At 39.6% G+C, this 12,121-nt stretch overlaps 1 protein-coding gene across 6 annotated transcripts in view; it reads left to right on the plus strand.

The window, feature by feature from the left end:
- Positions 1–12,121, plus strand: part of LOC113677762 (A disintegrin and metalloproteinase with thrombospondin motifs 7) — a 30,687-nt gene that overhangs the window by 16,627 nt on the left and 1,939 nt on the right. For all 6 annotated transcript variants that reach the window (XM_027194601.2, XM_027194603.2, XM_089203338.1 and 3 more), the window contains 18 exons: positions 338–462; positions 777–820; positions 1,248–1,353; positions 3,933–4,076; positions 4,538–4,682; positions 5,129–5,221; positions 5,937–6,082; positions 6,546–6,609; positions 6,917–7,022; positions 7,268–7,404; positions 7,946–8,066; positions 8,638–8,879; positions 9,196–9,328; positions 9,821–9,947; positions 10,591–10,801; positions 11,034–11,189; positions 11,571–11,693; positions 11,813–11,962. In XM_027194601.2, the coding sequence (XP_027050402.2) occupies positions 338–462; positions 777–820; positions 1,248–1,353; positions 3,933–4,076; positions 4,538–4,682; positions 5,129–5,221; positions 5,937–6,082; positions 6,546–6,609; positions 6,917–7,022; positions 7,268–7,404; positions 7,946–8,066; positions 8,638–8,879; positions 9,196–9,328; positions 9,821–9,947; positions 10,591–10,801; positions 11,034–11,189; positions 11,571–11,693; positions 11,813–11,962 (2,373 nt within the window). The remainder of the gene's footprint in view (positions 1–337; positions 463–776; positions 821–1,247; positions 1,354–3,932; positions 4,077–4,537; positions 4,683–5,128; positions 5,222–5,936; positions 6,083–6,545; positions 6,610–6,916; positions 7,023–7,267; positions 7,405–7,945; positions 8,067–8,637; positions 8,880–9,195; positions 9,329–9,820; positions 9,948–10,590; positions 10,802–11,033; positions 11,190–11,570; positions 11,694–11,812; positions 11,963–12,121) is intronic.

Genomic DNA, 12,121 nt, shown 5'->3' on the forward strand with positions numbered 1-12,121 from the left:
CTTCAAGTTTCAAGGTTGCCCTACCCTGCCCAGGCTCCGTCACAGTCGTTGTTTGGTATCATCACGCAACACCTTCTAACGTGACCAAAAAACGGCAGCAAAGGAGTCCAACAAGAACTCAGTGTGACAACAGGCAAACTCCCTGAGGGGCGAGAGAACGCGAGTGACCAATCCGTAATTTGTTTTAGCTTTAAATCTGATCGGTTGAGAAAGTGGCGCGAGTTTTCTAGACCAATCACACACCGAAGCGTAACAAAACCTTTGAAATTCCAGATCACTTTCGTCATGCAATTTTAAATTGCTCTAATATTTCATTGCTTTTTTCGATGATCCTCAGAGTACCCTGAAAGTCACCCATCATGCGGGTCACACACTGAAGCACTTCTGTCGTTGGGCGTCTCTTATAAATCCTAAATCAGAGGAACATGCCAATCACCACGATGTCGCAGTCTTAGTAACCAGGCAAGTGCAAGTGCGTTTGAGGTTTCTCAATAGGCCATTTCAATTCCGAAATGCCCCAAGCCTTGGATTCAAAACAGAGGCAGGTGCAAAGGCTGTGATAAGGATATAATTTGCCATGAAAGTTAAAGTAACACTTATTTTAGCATAAAGGTTTTGCATCTGGCCTCATTTTGAAAGTGAGGGCTCTCGGAATTCGTAAATGACTTGGTAACTGAAAGATGAATTGAAACCATTTTTTTACGCCATTGCATGCCTCTTGGAAAAGAACGTTGATTTTGTTCATTGTGTTTTGTTACGTGTTTTCCTCTTAACAGACATGATATCTGCAAAGGAATCAACGAACCTTGTGAAACATTAGGTAAGTGAGGACTGGTACTAAACTTCAAGTTAACTTCAAAGGATGCTCACAGCACTTGGTTGAAACTCACTCGAGCGACGATGTTGATTCTGCGACCGATGACAATAAATCATTCGCGACAAAGCGCGGAGAAACGCGGGCATGCCTAGAAAGGAATTTGCTTCTTATTGGTGCAAGAATGACATAGTTAAGGACCACTTGGGGGGAGGCAGCATGCAATTGTGAGAGATGCTTTCTCTCCTCATTAGAAAATCTTGTCAGGGCCATTGTTAGTTCATTTTTTAATATCATATCTTCTTCCTGTTTTCACTGTTATTACTGTTTTCTTGCTTTCAGCTATCGTTTTAAATTCTCTGTAACAGTCACTTACCCCTTCATATCAATACATTTTTTTAATTTGGATGTTCTGACACTCATTTTTTGCCAGGTCTTTCACAAGTGAATGGTCTTTGCACCAAAGATAAAAGCTGTAACGTGAATGAAGATAATGGACTGACTCTGGCTTACACCATTGCCCACGAGATAGGACACAAGTAAGACGGTTATCCATGAACCCCTAAGATTGATAAGCATCTAAGTTCTCCCAGCAGGATTACCCCTGAATCAAACACTAAGGTCACGAGGATAAATAAAATGATCGCGTATTTAACACGTTCTTGATTTTAACTCAAATTCTCCTTATAATAACCATAGCAAATGCATAGAGAGCAATATGGAAAACTCGCATACTAATGTTAAGGTTATAAATGGTTATATTTAATGAGCTTGCGACACCTAAGCTGTTTTTGGATTTCACCTCAGGCACAATAAATTGACACGCTTGTCAAATAAAAACAAACGGACCATACAGTTATAACAACTCTGACTGAGTTCATCTCCAAATTGCAGTATTGGGAATGAGGACATTTGAGTTAATGAGCTATCGATTTCAGAAATTCTCTTTGTGCTTGTCTATTGGGTTACTTAAAATCAGTTTAATGTCCTTCGCTTTAAGCTAAGTGGAAGCTTTTTCGCTATTGGAACTTCAACCATTAAGTCCGTAACGTCAGTTTGGGTATTGGCAGTACTGTTTTGTTTACATTTCCTCAAGCACTGACAACGAGAATTTTTCTCACAAGTAATTAGTGATCAAACCCTCTATTCTCAAGACTTGATTGTTCTATTCAGTAGTGATACTTTGCGGAGAAATTAGATGCTAATCGCTCCTCGAGGTTAAAGGTTAAAAACCCATCGGTGGATCTAAGGAATCGACACACTATGGACGGAGGAACAAACAGTTCGTAGCCTTAATTCTATTTTCTTTATCCCTGAAATTATTCTATCAGATCCCTTCCTTCCATCAGGGAACGGTAATTGCATGGTCGGCGGAACTAGGCCGATAATGTGTACGGGCCCGCGCTGAAGTGAGAAAACATCTTCTGATACGATAACGTTGAGAGTGGATAGAGCACAAAGTCGTTGTTCCTTAATTCCTATTGGCAAAGGCTGCTTTGTCTATCAAAGAAACAGCCAAACATTTCTACACGCTAGACGTTTATTGTGACGACTGACATTTTCGGAAATAACAAATGAATTGCGGTTTTCTTATTTCCAAAACGATATCTCTGTCGATCGCTCCCTGAATGATTTTATCGCTTGTTTTTCTAATTTTCTCGCTATCGCTTAATGTAAACCAGTACTTGCTTAAATACAGAAATAGCATCGGACAATTTAAATCGAAATTGTCTTATCTGTGATGTAAATGTGGATCATTACATAAATGACTGACTAGCGATCGTCTTTAAGTCGCCAAATGTTGGGACAAGACGAGCCATTATGAGAGACTATACCTTAATTACATGATATTAACGTCTTAATTTGTGGCAGTAAAATGGAAGCACCGTAAGAAACGTAAACCTGATACATTTGATCTCTCAGCACGTTCGTTAGATAGGGGATCCGTCATAATGGAGACAAGTGGTCGGGCTTTAGTACGAATTGGTTTGCAGAACAATCTCACTAATTTGCAATAATAGCACAACCAACTATCTATCAGCAAATTGTGTACAGCGCTGAGTTGTATATAGTCAGAGAAAATAACTGCGATTTCGCGCAAGTGCCATCGTGGAAAATAAGTTGCGATTAGTATATATAACTATTTCATTTATAGGTCAAATACTACAGGGCAATGGCACAGACAGTAAGTCTGAAATAAAATATTGTGGCTGATAAGAATTGATGACACTCATTGATTAAATTATCTGTGGGATTACGGACGTGAATTGAGGGTCGCGTAACATTTGCACGGTAGAGATAAACATCAGACCGCTTTTTTCCCTTGATTTTGACGTGTGATATTGTCGGCGTTTTCTACCTCAAGATCTTCTTGGCTACCACAGATTATTCAGATAACAGTCTTTTTGCCAAAATTAATTAATCTTGGACCGAAATTACATCGGTAATCCGCATAAGAATTTAAAATGGCGTATGAAAACACGAAAAAAGGGACTGAGCATCAAATGAATCTTTCACTTAAGAGATGTAGTTTTACACTGAAATAAATTGCAGGTCCGATAGAAATCAGGTCTTCGAAGAGGTGAGTCGCTGAGAATCAGTCGTTCCCCTTTTCCGTTCGGGGTTTTAGTAGCATCCAAATAAAAGGTGCCGATTGAGGAAAGAGAACCCACAGATATGTGGCTCAGAAGGAGACGATTATCTTACTTGATGAAAAAATAGCCGGAAACTCGCTCTGCAAAATATTTCTTCTAGTGTGGTGCGAAAAGTAATCCCAGGAGTATAATTCATAATACTCCTTGTATTCCTGTTAACTTCCACCTAATTCGTGATATTTGGCAATCTCAACTGCCCGCACATTAGAAATAAATAGGAAATGAATGAGACATAAATGGGAATTAAACTCGATCCTTTCAGGTTTTAAAATATTTGGAACACATATCTGTTCACGATTTTCCCAAAAATCTATTTGTATTACGGAACTGAGGTAAGTTAAAAAAAGGCGGAGGAAAGAAACTCGATGGCTTGACGGACGTGCCATGTTGGTGTCTATCAGGAATCCTTTTCACTCGATATTCGACTGTTAAAAAAAACTGTTCCAAATTTCTTGTCTCCTCAGCTTTGGAATGCTTCACGATGGGAACGATAACGACTGTAAGTGGAGTCCAGACAAACCCTTTCTGATGTCTCCACAACTGGAAGCCTCAGGCCGGCAACAGTTATGGTCCTCTTGCAGCAGAAATTATCTCAGACGCTTCTTGAAGTAAGTTATGTTAACGAATTTGTGGTCGAGTTCTTACCAACGTAAACTTTAATCAATCAACCAATCAGAATGATTATGTTGTCATTCACAAACGCATAAGTCACTTTCTTTAGGTTTGGGACGATTTTCCTGCGCTTTCCCTAACCACGCGTTTTCTTTTAACTCTGACTGGTTACAGCATCATTGGGCTGGCGTACTTTTCCCACTCTTTGAACAAGTCAAGTGGTCTGACTCCTATATTTCTTTATTCAAAATCGTGATCATGGGGTCTAATCGGCGACAACTATCTTATGGTTCGTACTGTGAACTAAAAAAGGAAACAGGGAGAAGATCTCAATGTTCCTTTGTTTTACGAAAATTAAGCGGGCGAACAATGGCTTTTTTTATAACCACAGTAAAAGGAATGGTATTGATTATTTCTTACGGCCTTACTGATCTGATTACGTTTTCCATTTCTTCAGCAAAGGATGGGGACACTGTCTTGATGACGAGCCTGCAAAGCATGACTTTAAATTTCCCAGAATGCTACCAGGGGTGATCTACGACGCTGACCACCAGTGTCGCCTGCAATACGGTCTGGACTCTTCCCACTGCACAGGCATGACGGTAAGTTAGAAACATCCACACAGTCCGACTCGTTATCTCTTAAACGTTGGGTGCTCTCTTACACCTCGTTCTTCTCTTGAGCTTCTTTAACATCAATTGTGGAGAATAGTAATTTGGGTCTACATGTTTTGCGTGTGAACTCAAACAAGCGCATATTTTCGAATCGTGTACATTTGACATTAATCTCGCACCCAGATCCTACCGTGTAACTTTAGCTAAAATGTACAACTGCTTGGCTGTGGAAGGTCTGGGTACCAGACTAGTTTGCAATAAATGTGTTCATGAGACTATGGCATAACGTGAAAAGAGGGCTACTTCACTGACACAAGAGATGTGATCACTTAGCCCTAAGTAGACTCCTTTTCCTTATGGTATTCGCGGTTTTGTCAATCAAAATCCAAAATAAGCAATTTTTAGTGATTACATAAGTACTTATTGATACGCAGAATATCTGTAATCGATTGTGGTGCCGAGTCGGTAAGGCGTGTCATTCTAAACTGGAGCCAGCTGCTGATGGAACAAAATGTGGGGATAACAAGGTACATATTGAATCGATTTTTCGTGATATTGAAAGGGAAGCCTCTACAAACGTTGGCTGAAAATTTGCTTTTTCGATATCTGTGCTACCAAAATCATCGAGACATTATTGAACAGTTAGACAACGGATCAGAACTTCAACACTATCAAATGATGAGCTTTTTTTTGGGCCTTTCACCCCAAAGAGTGACTAACATCTAATTTCTCCTTGAAATAACTCTCCTGAATCACACATGAAGGTCACAAGAATAAAGGAAATGAATCATCAGCTAAAGAATCTCTTGATTGTTAAACAAATTCTCTTTGTCAATACCTTAAGAAATGTATGATGAACAGTAGGGAGAATATCTATTAAGATTTTAGAGTGTAAAGGGTTAAATAAGAATCAGATTATTTTCGACCAGTTTCCTCAAATCATGTAGGCTACTTTTTTTTCTCTGAACTGAGATAATTTTGACAAATACTACTTTAGAATTCCACTATCAGCAGCGTTTTTAAGTATTCCCTAACAAGAATAACGAGCGTACTGAAACCTGGAGTTTGAAATCGAAGAATAGATGGACTTACTGACAAATTGTCTCTACACAACCATTCCGTCAAGACAACCGACGAACTCAATTTTAGTCAAAAATAAAGGTGAAAAAAGTTAGGCGTCGACTGGTATTCATTCTGTGAAGACGTAACACTTCACATCTTTCTTATCATGTAATTCTTTAGTGGTGTTACAAAGGCAGCTGCATTGAGAGAGGGGAGATACCAGAGAGTGTGGATGGAGGCTGGGGTCCGTGGAGAAATTTCAGCGAATGTTCCAGGACCTGTGGTGCTGGAGTCTCCTTTACAGAGAGACATTGTGATAATCCAAGGTTTGTTTTGATATTAGAGCGTTTTTTACATTTGCAATGTCGTAAAACCAAATAAACTGAACCATTACCTTAACCCCCTCCAATAACAGATCTTAACAAATGTCAACATCCCAAGAACAGAGCTCAAGTTACGAGTGGTTATAGTTTAGGGTCTAATTTGCTGAGAGGATGGTATTAATGATCTGAATCATTTAAATAGCTTTACAAAGCAAAATCAATGTCATGTCGGAGTACTTTCGGCTCCATCGAAAACTGGTCGGATCTCAGGTCAGAGCTTTGAGGGGAGAAAAAGGTGGTGAAATTCAATTATTTTATAGGAGGATCTATTTTGCAACGGATTTACTGGGCAACTGTTCGCGCTGGAGATTTGCTTTTGCTGTTCAACAAAAAATGTAATAATTGAGTTAGTTAAGAGGTCGTTGCCATATCTATGATCAGTCTGTTAATTCTTTCTGCACCTCAGACCGGCTAATGGAGGAAAGTATTGCATTGGGGAGTGGAAAAAGTACAGACTTTGTAACACACAGGTGGGTATATTTCACAGAGCGTCTTTCGATCGAGTATCAAAAGTAATATCAGCAGGCAATCAGAACAAAAGGAAATATCTCCAGGACCGATGAAAACTCAAACTAAAAACATGTTCGCTGTCTGAAGCACCAGAAACGCGATCGACCCAGTCAAGACTGTTTTAAGTCTTGCATGTGATTGGTTAAGGAGACGACACAAGTTTTTTACACCAATCGCAGATTACTTTTAAACCTCAATTGTAAATTTCTCTATTCTAAAATTAATATTGCTTTGAAGATGATTCCTATCTTGTTATTCCTCTTCCAGCCGTGCCTTCCAGGCAGCTTAGGTTTTCGTGAGTTGCAGTGTTCACAGTTTGACAAAAAACGCGTAAACAACAGACGATGGAAATGGAAGCCACGCTACTCGAAAGGTAAAGTTAAGAAAACATTAGAGTAGGACCGTTATCTCAACTCGCTACCTAATATAGGACCGTAGAGCGTGTACAGGGTTATGCGCTATACGCTGCAGTAGTTATACTAACACTTGGGCATGTTAGTGTAGACACCACCTCTCCTGCAAATGCCTTCGATTTCACTTTCTTCCCGCAGTGTTCTGTCAAGACAGATCAAAATGTGTTTAGTTAAAGTTTCGTTATATCTGTCGTATTTTTTTTAGTCTCTCCTTGTGAGTTGCACTGTACGCCAAAAGGGCTGTTTGGTTTGTACTTTTCCAAGAAGCTGGCTGATCAAGTGCGTGACGGAACGCCTTGTTTCCCAGGAAAGCGTGACGTGTGCATCAATGGCAAATGCGAGGTTTGTAAGCGAACCAAATCCTCTCCTAGGAGTGACCACTTAGTAATTTCTCTTTACGATAGTAGCATCTGCAGAAAGGTGACGAGAAGAATGTAAATATTACGAACGAGAAGCTCTCTGTTCTACCTTCAAATTCTCAGAGCTAAAACTATAAGGGAATTATGGCAGACGACGAGGAGAATTGAGTTCATGAAAGATCTTGAGACTAGAAAGGTCAATGCAAGTCTTACGAATCCATGCGCAGCCTTGCAAGATGAAAAATGTCTACCATACACGAGTCGCAATTGCTCGGATCAATATATTATTACAGCAGTTTTGGCACTTTTCAGTGTTACATTTTCACGGCTGACTAAAAATCGAAACTCTCATCCAACTAAAAAATGCGTATTACTGCGCTGGAATGATTTCTTGTGAACAATAACATTTAATTGATACATTTTCGACCGCTATGGAGAGATGGGTATAATCTTGCTCTTAAACTTTTCGTGTGTTACCTGAGCCGGTTTAACTTAGAATCCGTATTTCTTTTGTTTTCCGATAGCATGTTGGTTGTGATAATGTTCTTCATTCAAATGCAAAAGAGGACAAATGTGGTGTTTGTCGCGGTGATGGAACAGCGTGTGAGACGGTCAAGTCAACTTTTAATCAGATAACTGGAATAGGTATATGGATATTGAATATTAATATTATCATAATAATTATTACCATCATTATTATTATTGATAGAATTTTAAACACAGGTGACTTCACTTTTCTCTGTTATTAAATCAACTTTCAAACAGTTAGAAGATAACTTGGTTTTATCAAATGAGATGACAATGTAGGCCACCGTAGTGAGATTTAAAGCTGAAGTTTCATCGTTAACCCTTCGTCAGCGCGAATTTTACTATTCGAAACGTCAGGTTCAATAAGTCTCTACGGTGGCCAATTTACATCAACTCAGTTGATAGAACGAATTGCTAATCTTCTCGTACTTCCCCCTCCCCCACCTCCCTAGGACATAGAACGACAGTTTCATTAGAAAGTTAACTTATTTCTTAAACAGTTAGATAACACTTACATCATAGTTACCACAGCTGATCACTTTGAACATAACCCCTGAAAATTGAAGAAAAATCGAGGGGGGGGGAGGGGAAAGGGAAAGAGGGGGAGCAACTAACTTTGGAACGTAACCCCGGATTTGATTTGGTTTTTAAGGAAACTCAAACTCCGTTTCTGTAATGTAACCTGCAGGGTACGTCGAAACAAAAATAATTCCAGCCGGTGCCAGAAATATCCGCGTTGAAGAAGTAGCTGGCGCTTCAAACTATTTGGCCCTACGGTCGTCCAGCGGTAAATGGTACCTGAATGGTGATTGGTACATACAACAGAGTGGCGAATACTCTGCTGGGGGTACCATGGTGTTCTACAAAAGGACACACAATAGGGAAAGTTTTCAGGCCCTGGGACCGACTACTGATGACCTGCATATTATGGTATGTTGGGAGAAAATTTCAACCGAATAAAATTGTCTGCAGTCCCTTGTCTCTGTTTTACAAGCTTACATATGAAAATGAATATCTCGTAAGCGCTCGGTAGACATTTAATTCAATGCCAAACCTGAGAAATTGAAAGTTTATCGAGTTGATATCTTTTCCCGTTTTGAGGGAAATTTCTGATTTTCATTTCACTTAGGGAGGGGAATCTTGAAGTAATTGAGATCGTTTATCTTTAAGGGATTAATTACTTCAACGGGACCCTTTGAATTGGTAACAGCTGTTCTAAAATAAAACCTGTCTTCATTCCTTCAAGCTCCTGTTCCAAACCAAAAATCCAGGCATTGAGTTCGAATATACGATTCCTAAGAACCAAACAGTAACCCACACACTTGTGTTCAAGTGGAGATACAGCGCTTGGACACCATGTTCAGCTACTTGTGGCGTTGGTAAGTAGGAAACATAAGCAAACTTCAAATCAAGATTGGGCCAAAAAATAGATCAAAAACTAGACTTTCGTATCCCCATTTTTTGTCTTTTGTGGTGAATAGGGGATTGTTTTCTTTCTTTCTTTGGTTTGATGTTTTGGAGGACGAGAAGAACAGTAAGATAAATTATAAACGGAGAGAAAAATTTCTCGTTCACGTTGGACATTAAAGTGATGCGTTCCTTTTCATCCCAAAAAGAAGCTGTAATTTTCGAGTGCACCAAGAAAAAACTCCAAGTCACAGATTATAGAGGATTTGGTGTAAATACAAAACACCTTACTAAGATAACTGTACCTTCCTATGAAGGTTTTTTTATAGGCCCACGACGACAGTTCGCCTATGGAAGATGCGTTTTTTAAGACTTACATCGGTGTGCTTTAATAAACAATCAAATCATGAGTTGTTGATAACAATACAAGTGTAGACTTAGCATTGGAAATATTTCTGTCATAGGTACCACTCGCTCTGAAGTGGAATGCACGGAGGAGAGTGGTACACCAGTAGATGATAAATACTGCAAACCTTTACCAAGACCAGATGACAGGCAGAAAACCTGTAATGAAGATCTTTGTCCTCCCACGTGAGTACATGAATAATTCAACTATGTTAATAAAAGTATGTGGACTGAATCATAGGTGAATCAAACCTTTTTGTTTGGCGGCGTGGTAATCAGAGAAAGATTATCAGAAAGCCGCAACACTCTCGTTGACAATTTCGTAAAGAGAATGGAGTGGATTCTAAAAATATGGCAAAAATTTGTCCAGCTTGAAAAACAAACGTTCCTTTTAAATGATTCGCGAGAGTGGAAACATCGCCCTTCGCGTTCGCCCTTCTCTACAAGCTAAAATTCTTCACAAACTTAGAAAAAGAAAAAGTAACAAGAGTTCCCAGGGAAGGTTTGCACTCCCGCTAGTTTCAATTCTGCAAACGTTTTATGTTTTTGGCAGAATATGTAATGTAGACAGCGTCCTTCATTATCTCTCTCAATTGATTGGTCAATTTAGCGGGCCATATTTCACTGAACGGGCCGCTAAATTCAAAAGTTTGGTTGAATTGAAATCTTCCGCTCTAGTTGAACACAGAGAGATAATAAATATGGCAAACTTTTGTCACGAGCGGGAGATAACGAAAATAAATCAGTAAGGAAGAAATTTAGTGCATCAAAGGATAGAAGTCATCTGACTGGTTTAGAAGTTACATGCTGTCTATCAATACATTTTTAGATGGTGGAGAGGACCGTGGCAAAAATGTTCCAAAAGTTGTGGGAAAGGGATCTCTATTCGCTCAGTGCTCTGTGTAAGAAGTTCTGGAAATGATGAACAAGTGGCATTGAAAGAAGAGGATTGTGCAAAGATCAGAGAGAAGCCGGATGTTGTTAGATCGTGTTTTAGGAAACCTTGCCCATCGGCCTGGACCGTGGGGGACTGGACCAAGGTAAGGAGCTCGACACTAAAGAGAATAATTTATGTGAGAATCATGTGTTTGAACTGCGGGGAGAAATTTTGATGGAAAGATTATGCCATCGTACGGTAAATTTAACAGGAACACTGTCAAACACGACTCCTTTGCTCCTTATGACTTTAAGTCTTTCGTAATGATGTTAAGTGTCCTGTGGCCAGCTTAAATAAAGTCCTTGAATAAAACTGTTTTACTTGTTCAATGTCAGTGTTCAGTATCGTGCGGCCAGGGAATCAAGAAACGTAACGTGACCTGTGACGTGGCAGACCCCACAGAAAAGTGCGATAGTAGAGCTGTACCTATTTCCTGGGCTTATTGCAGTGAAGGAATATGTCCCGTGGTAACCCTCCCTCCAACAACTATGGTAAGCCGTTTTAATATTATTAAAAAGTCCTTTTGAAGAACAATTTTTAGTTGAGTGTCGACAGTTTTCTGGATTCCATCGGTCTTGCCACACCTCGCTCCGTGATCGGCCGAGAAAACTTTCTCCATTCTCTCAACCAACCAGATGCAAAAGGAAAATCAACTGCGACTTGATTATCCGCGTTTTCCCGCGCCTCACGCAGTTTTCTTTCTCTACTTTGAACTCTCACAGGCTTCACGGAATATTTCCCTTCGCTCCAGTTTGTTGAAATTATTTGGTTTTAGTTTCACGACACTCCGTCGAAAAGCGCTCTGTCGTAATTAACATGGAGACCTGCGCAATGATCAAACTCCTTATCAAAGAAAACTTGTTTTTGCACAGGAAAACATTTCTCTTGTAAATCTTCGAGGAGAGGATGTCAGAGACGTAAGGAAGAATTCAAGTTTGAAAAAGTACTGTAATGGCCAGAACTGCCAGAAATGGTCAGCAGGTCGCTGGAGTAAGGTAGGATTTGTCTACTGTTAAAAACACCCTTATATTATTGTTTATCAATCAGTAACTGTCCTTAGTAGATGAATTTTCAATAGAATTTCAAGTTGCCATGTTTTTCCTTTAACCTACAGTGTTCGGTGACTTGTGGTGAAGGGAATCAAGTCCGGCGAGTTCATTGCGCAAACTCAAATATACTCTGCAACAAAGAGCTGAAACCACCCCATGTTAGAAAATGTAACATGGAAGCTTGTGCGAAATGGCAGACTGGGCCGTGGACCAAGGTAAGTAAGGAGAGAATTTTTCTTATTGGCCAGATTGTTCAATAAAATAAAAAAAGAAAAACTCCCTTTCTTAAATGAACAGAAAGCAATTTGTACACTTTTCTCTGACACCTATGGACACCTGTGTAACCGTACGTTTTCTTTACCGAATTTTGGACA

Source organism: Pocillopora damicornis, chromosome 4, assembly GCF_964200805.1.
Source record: "Pocillopora damicornis chromosome 4, jaPocDami1.2, whole genome shotgun sequence".
In the NCBI taxonomy this organism is placed as follows: domain Eukaryota; kingdom Metazoa; phylum Cnidaria; class Anthozoa; order Scleractinia; family Pocilloporidae; genus Pocillopora; species Pocillopora damicornis.